Raw genomic sequence first — 21,803 nt, forward strand, 5'->3', positions numbered from 1 at the left:
GTACTGAAAGATCTTTTATAACACATATGACCAGGCTTCAACTTTATTTTAATGCTCTCGCCAGCCAAATCACAATGCGCCTCACCGCGCCGCTCCTTGCCGCTCCTCACCGCCTGGCAATCCACCCTCCCATAAAGAATGAATGGCTCCCGGTCACTTTGACGCTCTGGCCGCCCACGGTGTGAACGTACGGTTATTCTCTGCTGATATTTTTTTCACGTGGCGAATGTAGTTAAAGCCTATTGAACAGTTGAATAAAAAGTCAGTTATACATAAAGCTTTTTCTTCCCCTAAGCTACTTAAAGTACATTCATAAAATTATTGGTACATAAGCTTATTCGATTTAGTTTCTATATTGATATACAGGCCACACGCGCACCTGGCTAATTGTAATGGCACACTAGTGTACCTCACAACACTGGCTGAAGAACGCTGTTTTAAGGTATTTCTTGGTCCTTTCTTGGTGCCTGATTATGTGTCTTATTTAATGGGGGTTGTGTTTCAGCCTTTCTGATCTCGGCAATGCCTTGGAATACTTCACACCTTGTGTTACAGCAGTTTCAGAGTCCATTAAATCTCCTTTTTGGCCCATTTTACCTGTGGTGAAAAGCTGCCTAATGAATATGCCACCTGAATATAAGGTACCGGTATGTCTCACACATGGTCAGTCAAGCAGTTTCAGCACCTGAAAATTATTCTAGCCAGTGAATATTTTGACTGATATAATTTGCAGTTGGAAAGATGTTCTTGGAAATTGTATATTATCAGAATATGGATTTATCTAATAATTATGCACACACTGTATATCTTAGCATAATACTGTTGAGAGGTAGAGTGCAATTTCCCATAATATATTTACATAATAGCTATTTGGCAGATGTTTTCGTCCAAAGCAGCATTCAGCTGAGATGGCAGGGTTAGCCAATCCCGGGTGTAGTTGGGGTTAAGTGCCAAGATTTGAACCCGTGACCTTTCTATTGTGGACATTGAATCCTAACCTACGGAGTGACATCCCACTGCCAAAACATATGTGATCAATCACTTGGTTGGCTGTATTTGGGTAGATTTGTACCTGTAGGCCAGAGAGGCCGCCATGAAGAAAACAACCCAAAATGACATGTGTGAGTCTGAATTCTGATATCTGGGTTTGCTCCTGCTCACAGAACACAGGCCATTGGCTGAGACTGGATAGCGTAGCGCTATACTTTTCTCGGTTCTGTTCTACATGCTGACTTGAGTACCTTCTGTAATTTTGGTGGTTTCCTCTCTGCCCCTCTTGTCTCTGTTTCCCAGTCCCAGACCACATGTATGAAGTGGAGGTGTGGGCTTACAACAAACATACTGAAGGCTATGCAGCAGTGTGGAAGGGCAGGACTGAGAGAGTGCCCACCACAGGAGGTAAGGCTTTGCTTGTGTGTGTGTGTGTGTGTGTGTGTGTGTGCTCATGCATTCATGCGTAAATGTGTGTTTGTGTGTATGTATGACGAAAGACATTGTGGAACAGTGTATTTTAGCACAGATTATTTAAAAATAAGCTTAACTCAACTAAGTAACACAAAAGACACAGAATCATGCATAATATATGCTTCTTATGATGAAAATCACACCAGTAAAACATAAATGATGCCCTGAAATCAGCGGTCACACCCACCTCCTGAGTGGACTATCTCCTATAACAGGGAGCAGCCGGCCGCCTGTAACAGTATTCCATGTAGAAATTCTCCAGCTTTTGTGACCCGTCCTCTTGTGTTCAGAATAAACATTTGCAGAGGTGGAAAGTTCAGGTCCAGAAAATACAAATCCAGATCAAGGTTTTTGTTTCAGCCAACCAGTTGAATATGCATAGTCACAGTCACAGAGTACTCAACTGGTTGGTTGAAACAAAACCTGGATTTATACCTTCTGGACCTGATCTTTACACCTCTAGACATTTGATCACACTGAAGTCTTCAGGGCTTAACAGGAACCTAAATCTTGTGTTTGCTAAAGCAATATTTTGTCTCCTTTGACAGTGTTTAATTTTCACGATTGGATGTCCGTATTGTCACAACTTCTGTATCCTAGGGCACAATATAAGACTAAGACTTTTTAGCCAAAATAAGCTATACAGTCTTTAATTCAGGGTTCCCGCGGGGTCTTAAAAAGTCTAAAATTCAGAAAGTTAAATTTAAGGCCTTAAAATGTCTTTAAAATGCCCAGATTTTCATCCTAGGTCTTAAATTTCATTTACCCAAGTCTTAAAATTCTTACCTCCGTCCATTCCCAAAAAGCGTAGTCCGCAGAAAATAAAATAGTAAAACACTGTAAAACTAATCCGTTGGTTGTGTTTTCTGGTCTGCACCGGTGTCTGCGTGGTAATAAAACTACAAATCCCATTGCGTGGTCACTGCAGCTAGGCAAACAAAGTTTGAGAAGGGTCTGGCTGCAGAACGTGCACTTTCAGCCACTGACGTCAGGTGCACGCTCAGCCACAACAGGAAGTGCAGGGGAATCAAGCGCTAACTTAGTTCTTGAGGCCAATGTGAACGGTATGTTGTTTTATTATTTGTATTACTGAATGATATAGTTACAAGTTTATTTCATGCCATACATTATTGCAATGTAAATGTTTTGATGTAGTGCGTTACTAACTTTTTTCTCTGATGACTGGAGTGAATTTTTTCAGTTAAAAGGCAACTACTAGCCAGTTTGCTCACGTTATCTTATCATAAAATAAACACATGTCTACTTTTACAGAGCTTTTCATGGAGTTACCTTGTGAATGTCTTAGTTTCCAGCATACAGTTTTTAGTTGTTCGTGTGGTCTTATGGAGAACGTTTCTCGGTCTCCTTATGGTAAGGCAAGGCAAATTTTTATTATCATGCACAGGGGTTATTTAATGTGCTTTATAAAAACAAGATTTGTAAAAGTTAAACCAAGACAAAAAAAGCAAAATAGAGATGAAAAAAAAAAACATTTCAATAAAAATTGCTTAGAAAATCTAAAAAATCTGATTAAAAGTGCAGTATGTCCTGCCCCACTCATCTGCTCCTCCCGTGTGCCACGCCCCCTCGTTAACCCCGTGTGGAATCCCCGTGTTTATCAGCTGTTTCTAGTTGTTTTCATTAGTCTAATGTATTTAAGTCTGCCTTAGGTATGTTTTCCCCAGTCCGGTCATTGACGTCCATCTTGCGCTTCTTCGATGTTCCTGTTTTGTCTTCCTTCTAATTAACCCTCGTTCACCCGATCCCACGGCATCTGTGCTGCTTCTCCGCCGAAAGGCGTGACTCAGTAAATGTACAGCTAAAAATCAGACAGTTAGAGGTTTTAAATTATATCACAATGTTTTTATTGGTTTCTTTTCTTTAGTTTTTTTAGGCTGGTATCTCTTATCTGAAAAAAATAAACATTTGATTCCTGATGTCGTGTCCAATGTTTCTTTTTTTCCATCCAGCTTTTATTAAACACAGTTTGGTACCTCATGGCATATGTAAGGTGTATTACATATTACAGTTCTGATATATACGATTAATAATAACACAGAATTGCAATTCTAGTTTATGTATATGGTCTTTCTATATCGCGGATTTTCACCTATCGCTGATGGGTCTGGAAGGTAACTTAGCGATAGGCGGGGGATCACTATATATTTTAAGGCTTAAACTATAAAAAAGTTTATGTATATGGTCTTTCTATATCGCTTTACATTCCAGAGCCATCAGCTATAGGTGAAAATCCGCGATATAGAAACACAATATACATAAACTTTTTTATAGTTTAAGCCTTAAAATACCACTCCCACATGTTTTAAACACATGTGAACTTATTAAAACGCACTTTGTAAACACATATGGTATGTGGATGTTAGGCTAAGGATATGAGTGACATAAAATATGTGAATTTCTGGTATCATTTGAATGTTGCTAGTAATGCATCGTGTTGGTCTTAAATTTTACTCATAAAGGTCTTAAAAAGGTCTTAAATTTAACTTACTGAAACCTGCAAGAACCCTTAATTAATTGTCTACTCTGTTTACTATAAGGGTACAAGATGCCAAAAATTCATCCACTTCCATATTTGACATTGAATGTGAAGGTTTTCTCAATATCTGTCCCAACCTCCCATCGCCAGATGTGTGAACATGTCCATAAAGCTCATTCTTTGGCCCTTTTGACCATACAGCACTTTAATCCTTAGGTAACCACACCACAGACCTGATGAACATTCCGCCTGTCAGTTTGTATGCTTGTACTGTATTTGTCCATGTAAGGATGTTGTGTGCAGGTGCTCATTAAAATATGAATGTTCTCCTTGTGTTTGCGTATGTTCAGCCCCTGCCTGGCCCTACCTGCCCCCCCTCCCCCCCAGTAGTGTGCAGGCCTCTGCCAACAGCTCCACCTCCATCTGGCTGCGCTGGGAGAAACCACGCTTCAGCACGGTGCGCATCATCAGCTACACGGTGCGCTGCAGCCCCGCCGGCCTGCGCAACGCCTCGCTCGTCTCCTACTACACCAGGTCCGCCCGGCCCCGACTCTCTCACCACATGTGTGCTACATGCATGAGGCCTTCACGGTTAATGAGCAAATGCCCCCTGTGCTGCTCTTTAGCTCTGCTCAGGAAATCCTGCTGGGGGCGCTGAAGCCTTTCACCCGCTACGAGCTTGCAGTGCAGTCCAACGGCCTGGAGGTGGATGGACCCTTTAGTGGCACAGTGGAGGAATCCACCTTCTCTGACAGTGAGTAGCCAGGGTCACAATATGGCTCGCGGATCAAAGAGTCATAGAGCATAGGCTATTACCTTAAAGAGCTATTACCTAATTGCATTACCTTAAAGAGTGCTTATGGCCCTACTTAGCCGGGGGGCGAATACCCCCACTGTAAAAACATAATGTTAGGGCTGGGTAGGAGTTAAGGTTGTCCCACACAATGTGATAAAAACCTGGTATTTTGACGCTGTGGGGACCATTTTTCATGTCTCCACAAAGATCTGTGAATGCAATCAAAAAACTAAAAATGCCAAAAGTCTTGCATTTGGTTTAGTCACTCATGGTTAAGGTTAAGGCTGGGTAGGGATTAAGATCATGTTGGTATTAGAGTTTTCCCCGTAGAAATGAATGAAGAGTCCCGGCAAAGATATAATTACAAACCTGTGTGTGTGTGTGTGTGTGTGTGTGTGTGTGTGTGTGTGTGTGTGTGTGTGTGTGTGTGTGTGTGTGTGTGTGTGTGTGTGTGTGTGTGTGTGTGTGTGTGTGTGTGTGTGTGTGTGTGTGACCAGTTCTCACATTGAAAGAGTGGGGATTAAGAGAGGAAGACCATGGGGCATAGTTGGCTGTAATTAAAGGCACAGATGGAGCCATCACTGTTTGATTTCTGGGGGAGGGCCGCTGCGGGGGTGATTCATTACCAGGCCGTGGTCCTCCTGGTGCTGGGTGCAGGGTGTCCCTTGGGGAAGCGCACAGCCCAGGGACATAGCATCCTCTACCTCTGATTATTTTCTGCAGTCTAATTACAACACATCTGGTGTGTCTCCCTTGGTGTGTCTGTCCCCTCACTTCTCCTCTGCCTCCCCTATAGGACCCTCCACACCCCCTGCAGATCTTCAGCTGAGTGCCCTCGACTCCTCCTCAGTGCTTGTCAGTTGGCGCCCCCCACTGGAGCCCAATGGTATCATTGTGGAGTACAGGATCTTGTACAGTGGCAACAGCAGCCAGCCAGACTACCAGTGGAGATCAGTGTCACGTGACGGTCTGTGTGACTCTATGATTCTTTGCACGCCTTTTTTGTGACACTGTGTTTATGCATCTGTTTGTGTTTATATCTTTGGGTGATTGTTTTTCTCTGTAAATATTTGTGCCCCAATATTTCTCTGTGTGTCTTTGTCTCATCCTTTGTGAAACTGCATATGCTCCTTGTTGTGTATCTTGTGTTTGTGTCATTTTGTGCATCATTGCATGGTTTGCTACCTCTGCATGCCTGTTTCTTTTTCTGCACTTCTCACTGTAACTGCGTGTCCTAAATCCTTCCCCTTTTTATGCTCCTTTCTCGCAGGGAGCATCACCAGCACGGAGGTGCAGGGACTAAGGAGCGCCACACGCTACTTCTTCAAGATGGGGGCATGCACTGTGGTGGGTGTGGGACCCCTTTCCCCTGTGAAGGACATACACACACCTTCAGAGAGATACGGTGAGCTTTCACAGGTCTGGCGGTCCCAGAGCTGGTTGTAAATAATCATTGTCAGTAGGGTTCCATGTGTCTTCGGCCTTCCTGTGCTCTTCCAGCTCGGAAAATACTTGCGTATCGGTATGGTAACGTAAGGATGGAAGCTGTGAAGAGAGCAGTAGGTCCAGGGGGGTACGATGCGGGCAGGAAGCTGAACAACTCTGAGGAAGAGGTTGCAGTCTGGATTTGCCGGGCAGAACATTGTACATTATGCTTGGCAAAGTGCCCATGCCTGCCAATAACAAAGGGTGTTTTGAATGAGAATATTCAGGAGGGAGAGGGAGGGGCACACCATCTGTCTCCCCCACTTCACGTGGCTGCCAGAGGAGGGATGCCCAGTCCCAATTAATATCGCCCCTCCTGGGTGTGTGAAGTGGTTTAGACAGCTCACCAAACAAGCCAGCAGCAAATGGGAGGGAGGATGGCGGGGGTGGTGGCCACTGCTCCATGTCTGCAGGGATAGCTGAGTATTTTCTTTTAGTTGTTCACTCAGTTGGTTTAAATATCTGATCTGAGTCAGTTCTGATGCTAAAGTATCGCGAGTGGTGATAGAGACCTGGGAAAATTTACAAGATCGCCAACCCGTGAATACTGTGTCCCAGACCCTGTTCTGGGGTTAAATAGTGTTTTGTTCTCCATTCCCTGTTCAGAGCTGGACATTCCTTCGGTGACGGGTATCATCGTGGGGGTGTGCTTGGGTCTGCTCTGTATCCTGCTGTGCATTTGTGTCAGCTTCCGCAATGCCAAGCGCCGGTAAGCCCAGCCTCTCCAACCGGCCTCCACCACAACACGGTGTGACAATGGCCACGTCAGTAATGATGCATTTTCACAAAGAACCTTTCACGCGCCAGTCTGACTTTAGTGTCACCTCACACTTCTGGGGCAGCGAATTCAGAGATTGTCTCAGCTCTTTGTATATGAAGGTAGCATGTTCTGCAAAGACATCACGTATAGTTGAAGTTGTTAACTTGTATGTCTGACCTGGAATGCATGGCATTTTGCATGTTCACAATCTGTCCCTGGAACAATTTCCTTATCAATGTCATTTTAATAGGATAAATAGATGGATGGGTGATTTTTTTTACTACTTTGTCTCCTGTCAGATAATAATCATGACCGAACATTTTACTTAAAGCTCATCTATATGTTGATCTCCTTGTTTCTAGTCACATTATATATTTATTTATTTAGCAAGCACTCTTGTCCCAAGTCATGTAGGAACAAGAGCTGTAGACAGAGACTCACATCAGAAAAAGTTATTCAAATAACACTGAGATAATCTAGTAGTAGCTAGATCTAAGTGCAAAATACAACAGAGAATCCAGCAGTGAAATCATTTCATTGGAACAGTCAGTAAAGACAGAGCTGATGAGGGGCAGTGGTATAGGGTGAGTTGAGGTGTTCTGAGAAGAGATGGATCTTAAGACCTTTCTTGAAAGCCAAGAGGGGGTTTGAAGACCAGATGTAGTTGAGTAGCTTGTTCCACTATTGTAGAACCACGTGTATATATATATCTATTATGAGGCTTGTTTTGATGCAGTAGAAGAGTAGCCTTTGAAGTTCCTCCATCTTCATTTCTCTATTTTACAGTACAGTACAGGTGATGCCCAATGCTTTGTGTGCCTGGTGTGGTTTTCATGCCTACAGAATGGCCGAGCCTTTCATCCCAGTATGACCTTCTGTTCTCACTCTCAGGGAGATCTCAGGTGAGCTGGACTCCTCTGCTCTCCCTGGCCAGTACCGCCGTGGGCGCCCAACTCCCGCCTCAGCGCCCGAGTGCCGTGACTGCCATGAGCTGGAGACGCTGATGCCCTCAGGGTCCCAGGAAATAGGCACACCTCTGGCAGAGGTCACCGAGAAGCAGGGGCTTATGACTCCCACGTCTGTGGATGACAGCCTGGACCTGGAGCCCAGGGTGAGTAGGTCTCACATGCTCCACATTTATTATAGGGCCCTTCCTCGGACTCGAACCAGGAACCTTTGAGTTTAAATCCTTTATATTGTGGTGCCTCCAGACCTATTTAATGCCACAGTGTGTGTTTGTTTGTTTGTTTGTTTTGTAAGTATTACATTGTAGTGACCAGATTTCTCTGCAATATGACGAAAACCTCTAACTTTTTATCTTGTGGGGAAATTTTTTTGGTCCCTACTAGGGGTGTAACAATACATCGATTTGTATCGATATATCGATTCAACAGCAAACGATCCGATGCATCGATGTGACCGCATAAATATCGATACATGCGTTTTTATTTTCTCGCCTGTTCCAGTATTGTCTTCATGATCCACTCCGACGTATACATGGTCTACGCCCAATATGTCGATCGCAACCTACTGGTCGATTGCAAAGGTAGTGTGTGTAGATCGTATGGCATAAAAAATAGAGGATGGATGATGCGTTCAACTGCGCCAGCTGCTGCAAGCTACCAAGCCCCCTAGTTAGCCTCCAATTTTTTTCTACTAAACTTAAGAAAGGGTATAAGAATGAATGGGGGAGCTGGACCAAATAAGAAGCCAAAAACCTGCCACTTCCATACGGAATGGGAGGAGGACTGTTTTATTTCACCATGTCATATTCGAAGTGCGTTTGCCTCATCTGTCAGTCTACCGTTGCTATTCCGAAGAAGGGGAATGTGGAGCGGCATTTTCGGACTGTTCATCAAAACTATGACATTAACTTCCCTCTGAAAAGCCAGCTGAGAAAGAGAGAAAGGTGAAGGAGCTAAAATCCCAGTGCAATTCAAAAATACTTTATTCATCCCAAAGGAAAATTAATAATAATAATAATTAATATTAAATAATACTCAATATTTTATACATAAATATATGTTTTGCATTTTTATAGTAGGTAGATCATTTGACTTGGTCATTTATAAGTAGCTCGCAAGCTAACGTACCTTCAGAGCGTGTGTTTAGTATGGCAGGTGACATAGGATGCTACGCTCAGAGCGCACGTTGACCATTTAATTTTTCTTTAAAAAAACCTCTCAGAGAATAATACTGACATACTTGTTTCACTGCAGTCTGTTGATCTTCCTCATTCTACATGTCTGTCCATGCAATGTTTTTTATTTGACTGTATTGCATTTTATTTTACTTGTTCTTGTTGTATCCCAGCGTATGGCGAGTGAGCTGGGAACGAGGAATCAGGATCAGGCAGATGAAAATCCAAGAAACGGGTGGTGGGGGGGGTTGTTGCAAGCACAGCACATAACACGGGGAAAACTTCAATGACAGATCTGGGCGACAGACTCTGACATGGACTTAAATACACAGGACTAGACGAAACAATAAGAAACAGCTGGGAACAATCGGGAACGCAAAGTTAATGAGGGGCGTAGCAGACGAGAGGGTCATAGGAGCAGGTCATGACGGTTATGGACGTACTTTTATACTTTTTGTTACACTTTTGTATTTATCTGGAGAAGACTTGATTCAAAATAAAAATTATTCACCATGTTAATCTACATCCATCGAAAGTTTTTTATTTTTACCTTATTGCACTTTATTTTGCTTGATTTATGGGACGTACTTGACTACACTAGATTTTGTTTACAGTTCCCAATAAAATATGATAAAATTCTAATTATATTTGCCTTCATTGAAATGTAAAGGATTGTGTGAAATTTCATCATTTCGACTACTATCCCCAGTATCGATATGAATCGAATCGTATCGTATCGTGGGAATTTCTAAGGTATCAAAAGAATTCGAACCGTTGGCTTAAGGAATCAATATTGTATCGTATCGCGAGGAAAGCTGTGATTTGCACCCTTAGTCCCTACAAGGATAACCTGAGTTTTGTAAAAATCTTTAAATTTTATAAAAAAAAAACTAAAGATGTCTAAAGTCTTGTATTTTGTTTGGTTACTTATGGTTAAGATTATGTTTCAAATTCATCTGATTTCATTGTGAGCTGACTTAATGCCCTTATGAAGTAGCTTCAACCTTACCTGAGCACTGAAGTTTTATATAGACTTCAGCCTCAGACAGACATACTGGAAGTGTTTCTTATACCTGTGACCTTATATGCTTCGAATGTGTCCAGTTATCTTATGTTCTGCTCTCTGTCATGACGCAGGGATGTGTTTGTCCTATGCATTAACCATTTGCCCTGTTATGCTGAGGGCTGCTTCTGTTAGGCACATGAGATGATGCTCGAAATGAGATGCAGGTAGTCTACCTCCCTGCCCCCTGCTATGACGCCCTCTTCTTTCATAGGTCGCTTGGAACGGCTCAATCAGCCGCAACTGGGCCAGCCGCATCACCAGGTACCGAGATACCCTCACAGAAGACTCCCCAGTCCTCGGAAATGGCTCCCTGAGCCCAAGGACACAACACACCCTAGAGGGACTGTCACAGACCTCAGCTGTTGAGTCCACCAAGGTGAGAGAGATGAAAAGGCATGGGCTTTGAAAATCTTTTCTATGCATGTACATTGAATTTAGTGACCACACATATGCTGAAAGACTGCTCTTAAAGGGGCAGTTCACCCCAAAACTAAAAAGGATATGTTTTGGAGGGGCTTTAGTTCTGTCTATCCAACTAGGTTGTTCTGCTGGGAGTTGCCTAGTTTTGAAGATATCACCCATAGAAATGTCGGTCATCTATTGAATATCATAGGACTGAACTGCATTCTTTCTGTGATGATTAAAGCACCAGAAATTGAAGATCATCTACAGCTTTTGTAGTGAGCAGTTTAATGTACATTTTTTTCCACACACCAGTCATATCACAGCACAGAAGATACGAGCATGAGCACTCTGGCAATAGCTTCTGTCCAGTGATATTTTTTGCCACTTTAAACACCACAGAAAGAATGCTGTTCAGTCCCATTATATTCCAGAGGAGACCAATATTTATACAGCCAGTATCTCCAAAACTAGGCAACTCCCAGCAGAACAGCCTAGATACATAGCTAAAACCCCTATAAAACATATCTTTTTCAGTTTTGGGTGTGCAAGTTGAATTACTCTAAGAAAGACCCGGAAACTATTATTTCAGAACTTGATACATATTTGATACACAAATTCACCTCTCTTTTAGTTATTGGGTAGTCCTGAATATGTATCTTAATTTAATAAGTAATTTAACTCATTGTGACAATACATTCCTGTAGTAACCAGAGGTGGGCATTTCCGGCCCAGCAGATTCTGGATTTCTACTTTCTGGACCTGAAATGTCCACCTTTTGTAATAACTATTTCCTATTGGAAAGCATCACCTGGCTCAGCAAGCTGCTGTTTGTCTTGTAGGGCCCCCACAGAGAGAGGGTATTTGACTCAACCAATGGCAACCAGGTAGAAGCGGAAGTGATCGTGCACTCAGAGTTATCAGACCCAGAGGAGGGGCCAGAGTTACGAGACAAGGGAGCAAGCTCTCTGGGCTCCCGCATCCCTTCCCTCATGGACGAGCCCCTTTCAGAACCATCTGTTGACTGCGATCCGGACACCCAGTCTCCAGAGGTGCAGCTCGCAGCTCAGCCTCTACCTAGACCCACTTCTGAGGTACTGACCAATCACAGCGGGGTACCGGAGAGTGAGCCGGAGAGATGGAGGCAGAAGTCGCTCACAGCTTCGGCGACAGAGCTTTCCAACGGATTCTGCTCCCCGGAGCCTCCTGCCACACCTGAGCTCCGGGAGCACAGTACCAGCGGTGACGACTCCCTCCAAGCCAGGAGTAGACACTTAGCCACTGGGAAGACCCTTGCACCTCAGCTCACCACAGGCCCCTCCCCCTTTGCCAGCATAGATCTTGCCCAAGCTACCTCAGCGCCGCACGGACACATGTGCCCCTAGCTGAAGCGAAAGAAGTAGCACAGGGCAGAGGCACCTTTGTGGGGAGAGCACACCCTGATGCTCATCCCGAGCGCTTTAATCAGTATGATATATTTACTGCACTGTGCAAAAGTCTTGGACAGTCAAAGGAAATGTTTAATGCTATTTATCTGGGTAGTAAGTGTATATGAGCTCAGAACTAAAAACAAAACTTAAAATTGGAACATATTCAAATTAAGAGTAACACGATAAAAGCTAACACAAACATCTGATGCCGTAATTTTATTGGCTGGCTAGAAGAACATCACTTCAGTTCCCAAACCTCTCCTCAGGGCCACCTCAGCCATTCCATATATTTGCTTCCTCTCCTTTCACAACCAGCTCACTTAATGAATTAATTTAGTTAATTAAAAATGTCAACGGTGTATCAGTTAGCCATACGAGAAGGGGTAGTGGTTGTGTCAAAAACTACATTTGTGTATTGAATGGTTTCTGCAAACGCTGGGGTGACTTCAGGAGAGGTTTTGAAATGGCTAAGCCGACACACTTCAACAGGCATATCATATCTTTGCACCAACATGACGATCATTTAAACCTCATTTCCTTAGACTTATGCACAGTACTGTATATATTTCCCTATGCACCTGTCTATGAATAGCACTGCATTTTGTGCAGACTAGAATGTGCTTGAACACACTAATGAATTGTCATACAAGGACTGCTCCGCAGTGGCCAGCAGAGGGCAGACGCCTCGCTTCTGGACTTGCAGCTTGCTGGGTTGGCAAATGAAGCGGCCTTGTATTTACACTCTAAGAGTGTTGACTGCCTGTCTCTCTCCTCCCTTCTCTTGTCTCAGGGTTCACACATGATAACGTACATTCATATACACTCACACTATACCTCACACTCGCATGGCAGCACGACACATTCCCACATACATACTCCCTGACTGGAGTTTGGGGGCCTCAGGTGCCTAATATTTTAGGTGTGTTTGTGTCCTCTGTACATTTATATAAGCATACAAATTCAGTATGCATAGATGGATGTTCATAAAAATTAAGAAAACTGAAGGTTCTTTTTGCTGAGGAGGACTTTCTAGACCATTGCATATGTGGCAGGACAACTGAACACCCTACAGCAGTTTCCTACTATGGCTTCCAGTTAAGCAGAACTACCTCATTTGTGTACAGAATCTTTTTCCTAATTTCGTTCAGAGACCCTTTTTTTAAAATTTGGATTTAAATTATTTTTCCCCAGTCTTCATGACTAGCAGAAAGTTGTGTTTTTTTGTTTTTGATTATCCATGAGAATGTCCCAGGCATCGATGCTCCTCTGTCACAGCTTGAGGAACGGAGGAGTACAAGCACTGGTAAAGACTGGATGGGTCATACTTGGGTACCTTGCAATCAAGGTGCCCCTGTTACCTGTTTCTGCACAGGCATACCTCCTTTTGCCCTCTGGATGCTCCTTAGAGCTGCTCTCAGGGGTAGTAGAAGCCATCGCCAATGACAAACCCACTTCCGTCCTCATCTGCTATGGGACTGTGTTGTGAATGAGAGACGAAGCCTTATGCTGTCTATAACCCTTCATCAGTATGTATGCAGTGGTCGCCACACAGGAACTTCTTTCAAGTATGTTGATAATTTACTTCTGTATATATATTCAGCTGTTCTTGCTCTGACAACAGGTGTCATTTGTAATTTACAGAAGAGAGTGAAATAAATATATATGACATATATAATTTCCTCTTTTTTAATATTAGCATTTTAAATACCTTTTTTTTTTGTTTTTCTTCCAAAAAATGTATTTGTTGTTATCTTTGAGAGTGCATGAAAGCAATGAGGGAATGGGATCGTAAGAAGCAGAGGGCAGGCCTTCATTTTCTGTGTTACCTCAGCATGAATGTTCTGTGAGCCGTGGTGCATGTTGGCCAAAGTCACCAACCTCTCAGTTAGCCTGGGTCAGAAACTGCAGCTGGACAGTCCAGCTGGAGAACAGAGGGAGCAGGACTAGCAGAGGTGGAAAGTCCAGGTTCAGAAAGTGTCCAGACCAAAATTTTGTTTCAACCAACCTGTTGAGTACTTTGTGAATGTGACTCTTTATGCTGAACTTGTTGGTTGAAACGAAATCTTGGTCTGGACTTTGTGAACCTGAACTTTGCACCTCTGAGGACTAGCTTGTGGGAAGGAGGTGTGTGTTTGTTTCAAAGCTTGGAATGGGCCAGACGTGGGAGTCAATGTGCTGGGATTTGGCTAAAAACCACTCCAGTTTTATATAGCAGACACTTCAGGGTCAGACATGCTAAATTCTAACATTCATTAGCTAGAGGACATAATAAGTGTCACTTCTTAATTACCTGTAACCTTTTGGTTGGTGGCCTTTGATGCTTGTGAGTGTTGTGTATAAAAATCATAAGGTGGCCCTGGTTTGAAATGCAAGTTTCACAGTTCCAAAAAATGCAGTTGATTTCTACTTGGGCAGTGTAAATAAGCTGTAAATTGTACTTTTCAAATTGAACACAGTGTGTATTCTCATTTGTTAATAAAAGTGTTAGGGGTGTGAACAGACTTTGTGTTTGCATATTGGAGTTGATATGTAAAGCATTAAGGAACACGCATACTGTAGAATTAGATCCTGGGTAAATTGTGGAACTGCACCATGAAATTTCCATATTTGTAATTCTGTAGCCGATGGAATGAGAAGCAAGAAAGAATCAGCATCTGATTGTTTTGTGGACTGGGTCTCCTGTGGTGTTGACATTGTCAGCTTTTGTTCATGTCATGTAAGTGCCAATAGGTGCTTCAGATGATCTTTGTAACCACTTCACAATGTCAGTGTGTAAAGTCCACAAATGGCAACCTCATATTGTAGTCAGTTTGTGATTACTGATGTTCAAGCACATAGAAAAATACCACCCTTGCCTGTGAATTGGGTCATAATCTTTGTCTCATGAGTCAGTGTATCCTTTGATTTCTTATACTTTTGGAAAGTATATGTCCTGAATGAAGCAATGTTTACCTATTCAGAAGCTTCAGCATAAGGAATGTTGCAGTTTTAAACCTTCCCTTCCCGTTTCCCACATTAATCTCTGCTTTCATTGGAAGTGTGGACATGAACATAACCCATGGCCAAGTATTATCCATGTACTGTCCATAATCTTTATATACATATCATTTCAATCTCTGCATTCTAAGTTTTATAAAGAAACGTTATTTTTAATTTAATTTATATTTTCCTACCGGTGATTTTCTTAACTGAGCATTATTGTAATACAAATGGATGAATGAACTGTAATGGTAAGAATTCATTGGCTGAAAACCAGTAATAAGTATTGTTCTTTTACCTCAGCATTTGCTGGGCATCTTGCTTCCAGTGTAACGACGACTATGGGAAGTGGTGAAATACAGCAATGCGTGAGGGGGGGTTGGGAGACAGGGCCCCCGTAATAACATTTTGAGCAGCTTTGTGAAGTATATTCTCTGCCAGTCTTACCTCAATTCAGATGCCGTTTGTAGGTAAACTTCTGTACTGTTTATATGTTTCATATACTCAGGTACCCAGTCTCTTTTCATATAATTATAGAACAAGACAAAGGTCTGGCAGACCCAACAGCATATCGTCTCATGAATTTTGAAGTGCCATCCTGGGAAAGTAAAACCACCAGACAGATTTTGCTTGCATCGTTTCAGCCCGCACTCATGCTGTATTGCTGTGAGGAAGAGATTTATCCAGAGATGCCTTGATTCACGTTCATGAGTATTTGCTACTCCTATATGAGTTCAACCTGCTCAGCACACAACTTGGGGCATCAACGTGTCCATCCCATCACTGAGCCCCTCTACGTTGGTCTCAGGTGCCCATCCCTGTTGCCTATTTTTTGTCAACGTTGTTTTATGCCATGTGATCAACATCTTCATAGAATCTCCAGCGTGTTCTTAACCTTACCGTGTAGAGGTGAAAAGGCCAGGATAAGGATGGACTTACTCTTCTAGCCGAGTTCCCCACCACAGGTGTTACTCGCATAATACTCCACATCCACATCCATCCACCTGTTGATGCCCACTCTAACTTTGCAGTGTATAATCTTTTTGCTATTCTCCCAGTCTTTCAGTCCTATTATCTTTTTTTTTAATTAAATAATGAAGCAGGTGGATGTATAGGTGTGGCATATATTACAACTAAGAAGAATTTTAAAAATCACTGTATAAATAAATTAAATTGTAGTGTTGTTGGTGCTCAGTTTTAAATTGGTCATGATTCATTCAGCCGTGCAACAAAGTAGATGTTTTCAATGTGACACAAAGTATTCTGTGCTTTTCAAAGTAAGAATCTCCATCTGGACAGCGACGCTGCTAAGCTGCGTGAAAAGGATGCGGATTTTGGAGGTGGTGTAATCTAGGAGACCCTCTTTTGACATGATGTTTTTCTCCTGCAGTAGGCAGGTTGTCAGGCTGAGACCACCCCGACCCCCCACCCCACACACACACTCACACACCTACACCTACAAGCAATCTATGCAAACTGCTGTGATGTAAATAAACATGTCAATAAAGAGACTGAAGGTGCCATTACGTAATCTGTCCTTAAGTGTTTTGAAATGTGTTTTGCATCCACTCCCATTTCCTGTCTGGAGGTGCACGCACAAAAAAATAGCAGACTTGCTTTTCATACACTGAAGCCACCGAAATCAACAGCATATCCTTTGCCATTGACTAGAGATGACCCTGAACAATATGTTTTGGTGCTGATGGGACTGGTATAGAGTTCTGGTCTTCAGCAATGTCACTCTGGGGCCTTGCTTTGTAGCATTGTGCAGTGGTCATCTCTCACTATAAATTATTTAAGTATATGCAGTATCAGAGATCCCCCTGAAATTTCAGTTAAGAGTATGTTCTTTCTTTCTCTGCTGGAGCAATCAGCGCTGGGGCACTGTCTCTGAAGGAGAGGCAGTGTGGAGTGTGCAGTTAAGTGGTCATAAGCTGTTTTTCAGCACTGATGGTTTTATTGATATAGTTTTTATGCATTATCAGTCTAAAAATAAATTAATTAACCAAGAATTGACTGAGTGTTATAAGTGTTTAATTTTACAATATGATACTTGCATGATGTGTCTTGCATTTTTGGTAAATCATTCAATTGGGTATTTTATTCAATTAGTTGTATAAATCCCAGATTCTTTATAAATGTGCTTAGGAACTGGTATCCTAACGCTGGAATTGTGTAATACTGTCTATCAGGGACGTTATCTTGTAAAGAAAGTTACCGATGGTTAGGTGTAAATTTATATCTAATAGGCACATATTCGTCTAGATAATAAATGTTGAATAAACGTGTGATGCGGAAAACCAGCTGAAGCTTTACTGCTGATTGCGTTACACAGATTTTTTTTCTTGTTCTTGTGCATGTATGAGTTGATTGGATCCCGTTTGTAACATATTATTCAGTACCGTACATTGTCAGTAGAGGTCACTGCTCATTTTCCGCTTTTTTGTTTTCTGATTTTGGGTCTTGCGTCTTTCTCCTTCTTATAGTCTCATTATACTGTATGGGGAAATATTATCGCCATTTATGTTTAAACTGAGTATATGTATGTTTACAACTTGCGAAAATAATAATGAAAGGTATAGCCCATATATGTTAATATTACTTCAAATGTTATCAAATCAACATATATTTCATTATTTTCTTTCTCCTCATTAACAATGCAAATAGAACAGAAAGGTAATATCTTTTACTCCTTTATAAATGTGCTACATTGGAATTAATACGTCCTAAATAGTAACGTCAAAGTCATGGGTTACCAGCCAAATGAAATACTACATGACAAAACATGAACAAAACAGTTTGTTCAGTAATTGTAATTCATCTAAATTTAATTATAATATGTGGCACCAGGACCAAAACAATGCAACTGCAATTAAAATGGAAACACTGACATTGTAAAACAATTAATATTAAAAATCCCGCCTCTGTTTAGTAAGTGGTGAAGTCTTCTCCCAAGTGGTGCCTCCAGAAAGAGACGACGAATGAGGCAGGGGGAGGAGAGGAGGTGCAGGAAGGCGGTAGGAGGGAGAGAGCCCATGCGATTACTGGGAGGTCAGCGTTTTATTGCAGGCGTCGGGGTCTACTGATGGAAAGAAAAGAGGGAATGAACGGGAGAGATGCTGGTAATTTCTTTATAGATGTGCAAAATGGCGCAAGCATATACTACTCCCACTAGTCCCGAGCTCAGAATATGAAGACCTAACCAGATGATTTCATTTATTCTGTCTTATTTTATTTTATTTATTTTTGCGAGTTTCGGTTTTTGACGGATCGTATTATTTTTAAAGAGAGTAAATGGCTCCTAAGCTCAGTTTCCCATGCTTTCTTGGAGTACTCATAAGAGCTCTAGTGGGTAAGTGTGTTATTGACATCGCTGATATCGTTTTTGGTACTTGGGTGACACCTTTTTGGAACTGTGCCGTCTTTTGTCTTTATATAGTGTAACCAGTGCCGTGAACATGGTTGGCCATTACGCTAGGCGCTGAACACTCCCACTGACCATGAACTTGGCTGTATCAGCATGAGTTCTTGACATTTTGAAAGTGTTTTTATTTGTATTGTTTTCGCTGCCTTTGGGATTACCGCCTTATATTAATGTGCATTGCGTATATTTTGCAATGAAGCTCAATTAAACACCAATTTTAAATCGCATTTGACAGTTCATATTGCAGTCAACAGTAAATTAAACGTGCTTAATTTCTGGTGGGTGGCATGATTTATAGAGCCGCACGCGCCTGAAAAAAATAAACTAAAACAATAAAAAAAATAGCATATTGTAGAATCAAGTATTTTGAGTTTAGCGGTTTCTTCTCCTTTATCACAGACTGATTTAGCTCTAACATCCAATTGTTTGCTGGTGTCACTGTCAGCATTTGTATTTGGTGAAACGATATGCTGTCCAAGCACACAACAGCTAACAGTCTTAACAGCTGTGCTGCAAATAAAAAGCAACGACAGCGCTGATTGTACTACTTTTGTCTCGAGACTACGTAAAATACATAATGTACCATGAACATGTTTCAATTTGTCTTGCACATGTAGGGTAATCCATTCAGACAGAAAGACAATGTATTTTGAATACGTATTGTCATTCTATCCTTGGGTGATTATATCTATTTGGTAACTGTTTTGGTAACCTGATGCTCTCTGAATTATCGACTGTAAAGCAGTAGGTAAACTTCGACAGTTATCACTCCATATTGTGTATATGCCGAGTTTACGCTGAGTTTTTGAACAAGACTTTTTAATTTAATCATTCTAATAGACCGCTTTCGGCATAACAAAGGCTGCTTGTATTCTCACTCTGAACCGGCAATTTGACCGTACGGAAGACCGTGCATTATTTGTTGTATGACGTAATATTTGTGTTGTCTTGAATAGTTCGGGTTTTTTCCTCATTTAATTGAGCCTTTCAGCTGGGTAGGTTACTTCAAGTAGATGTGATTGCTCCTCTTTTTTCCAGAAGCAACACCATTAATAGTAATATCCCCAATAAAAATGACATGTGAAAGTAATATATAGGGTATGTGTATTACAGCCGATTGATTATATATATATATATATATATATATATATATATATATATATATATATATGTGTGTGTGTGTGTGTGTGTGTGTGTGTGTGCGCGCGCGCTACATTTGTTTTCCTTTTCATATTGCTACCCCACTCCCCGCCGTCATGCATGTTTTTTCCCCATGACTTCACCTCTCACCGGGTGCAGAGGAAGCCCACTGGCATTTTTGTGAGGCAAACAATAACACGGTGCCTTGTGTAGGTTTATCAGTTTCATTTTATTCAAAATGAATTATCTAAGACATATAATGAAATATTTATGCTTGAGGGACTGATTCTGTTTTTTTCTTTTTTCAATCTTAGAATAATAAGTATATTTTGGACTGTATAAATTAACAATCAGTGGCGGCTCCAGTTTGTTTTCAGAGTCAGTATTTCACCAACAGGAAGCATTCGAAAAGGACAAGTGAAGTTTGTCACTGACTTCTTTCTAAGTACATAACAAAAACCTGGATATTTTTCTTAAATTGTGTTTTCGTGTATTGTGTTTTCGTGCAAATTGCGTCCCATACGTGCGTTTGGAGAAGACGCGTCCACGTTCTCTGATCGACGTTACTCGGAGCCAATGAAAATGGGGGACTCTGGGGCCAAGCAACGCTGGTGCAATCCCGCCCCGCCCCCAGGCTCCGCCGCTCTTTCCGTAAAAAGAGTGGAGAGATGTTGTATTTAAAGAGAAATATTATTATGCGAAATGTAAACATTTTCGTTTTTTTTAATCAAATGTATAGTGACTTTGAATGATTTATTGTTTCATATACAATTATTTTATTTTTTAATAAGTTGTTTAATGCATTAAACACTAAATATTATTGAACCTCCTTTCTCCTTTGGTCACACACATACAGAAAGGAAACCACTGTAGTGTGTGTGTGTGTGTGTGTGTTTGGTATAATACTGTCTTCTATTCCCTGAATGTAACCGTACAGTTGGCAAAAAGGCAGGGCCACTAATTTCCAATTCTTTGGCTTTTCGCGAAGCTATTAAATTAACTATCTGCCTCGCTTTGCTTTGGACAGAGGGGTCTCATAAATGATTACATTTAAATGTGACGTGAGTGCTTGCAGCTGAAATACACATGCAATTTTCCCTTTCGTGTAAAAGGCTTGATTACTCCAGATTACTGTGGTGCCCTAAGGACCTGTAAGTCATATTGCGTTAAACCAAAGAGAACCAAATTGTTCTTGGACTAAAGAGAGCAGGTTTTTGTAACAAGCCCTCTTTGTGGTGATGATGCTCACTGATTACAATACATATCAGGAGGGAAAGTGTGAACTGCCAGTTATAGAAGGTAGGAGAATGGTTGTTGAGTAATCTGTATTTTCAAGTGGGATTTAATGAAGATTCTATACGTGCTAGAATTTTTAACTGGCAGGTGACATCAATTTCTATATACATGTACCTGACAATCCTTTAATAAATGGCAGGATTAGGTTCAAAACTGGAAGTGCGTAAAACGTACGAAAACGACTTGTGAGTCATGTCACAGAGAAAATAATCTCTTTGTTGACCTAGTTTCCGAATAGGCAAAGAAAATATGGCGATGTAAGGAATGACTTATTTTATTGTGTTGTATTATTGTATTTTTAAAGTATTATAGTTATGAATGTGTTGACTCTGTTTATGTTTTCTCTTAAATGACATATTAATTTCTAGTGCTAATTGTATTGGTGCTGTTCCAGACCAGCACGAAAAGATGATGTGAGGAGTGAAACCTTCATTGCTCCTCTTTATATGTCCCCCATTGTCCTTCTGCTCTCCATTTTGATTGGTGCTTCTTTTTCAGAGTTTAAGACTTTTTTGAGATTTGATAACAAATTACCAACAAATCAAATCTCTTGGTTATAGTAGGTCTGTGACAGGTTTAGTCCAGTCCACCACTGCAATACCACAACCTGCATACTGTTTCTGTAAGTGATTATCCCTCCATCCATCCATCCATCCATCAAACTTTTAACTGTTTATCACAGTCTGGGTCAAGTAGGGGTGGGCAGGCTAGACCTTATCTTGGGTAGTATTGGGAATAGGGTTTGGGTACCTCCTAGAGGATGAGATGCCATTCCAGTAAGTCATTATCTTCCCCAAGTTAACACATGTACTCCCAGTTAAGGGAAAAATCAGGCTCTTTCCGTTTCTAAATTGCCCATTGGTGTGTGTGAGTGTACGGTGTGCGAGCGTGCCTTGTGCTGGGTTGGCACCACATCCTTGGTTG

The 21,803-nt window shown here is 41.5% G+C and overlaps 2 protein-coding genes across 6 annotated transcripts in view; both read left to right on the forward strand.

Moving 5' to 3' along the window:
* The window catches only part of igdcc4 (immunoglobulin superfamily, DCC subclass, member 4), a 44,432-nt gene extending 29,488 nt beyond the window's left edge, over positions 1 to 14,944 (forward strand). For all 4 annotated transcript variants that reach the window (XM_023819870.2, XM_023819868.2, XM_023819869.2 and 1 more), the window contains 9 exons: positions 1,294 to 1,398; positions 4,312 to 4,495; positions 4,588 to 4,715; positions 5,554 to 5,724; positions 6,028 to 6,162; positions 6,849 to 6,951; positions 7,894 to 8,113; positions 10,420 to 10,584; positions 11,453 to 14,944. In XM_023819870.2, the coding sequence (XP_023675638.1) occupies positions 1,294 to 1,398; positions 4,312 to 4,495; positions 4,588 to 4,715; positions 5,554 to 5,724; positions 6,028 to 6,162; positions 6,849 to 6,951; positions 7,894 to 8,113; positions 10,420 to 10,584; positions 11,453 to 11,995 (1,754 nt within the window). In that variant the 3' untranslated portion in view covers positions 11,996 to 14,944. The remainder of the gene's footprint in view (positions 1 to 1,293; positions 1,399 to 4,311; positions 4,496 to 4,587; positions 4,716 to 5,553; positions 5,725 to 6,027; positions 6,163 to 6,848; positions 6,952 to 7,893; positions 8,114 to 10,419; positions 10,585 to 11,452) is intronic.
* A 3,101-nt stretch (positions 14,945 to 18,045) lies between these two features.
* The window catches only part of igdcc3 (immunoglobulin superfamily, DCC subclass, member 3), a 44,628-nt gene continuing 40,870 nt past the window's right edge, over positions 18,046 to 21,803 (forward strand). Inside the window, exon 1 of one of the 2 annotated variants that reach the window (XM_023819753.2) lies at positions 18,046 to 18,371. In XM_023819753.2, the coding sequence (XP_023675521.1) occupies positions 18,314 to 18,371 (58 nt within the window). In that variant the 5' untranslated portion in view covers positions 18,046 to 18,313. The remainder of the gene's footprint in view (positions 18,372 to 21,803) is intronic. The other variant, XM_072717808.1, reaches the window with a different exon arrangement.

Source organism: Paramormyrops kingsleyae, chromosome 11 (genome assembly GCF_048594095.1).
Source record: "Paramormyrops kingsleyae isolate MSU_618 chromosome 11, PKINGS_0.4, whole genome shotgun sequence".
Classification (NCBI taxonomy): Eukaryota; Metazoa; Chordata; class Actinopteri; order Osteoglossiformes; family Mormyridae; genus Paramormyrops; species Paramormyrops kingsleyae.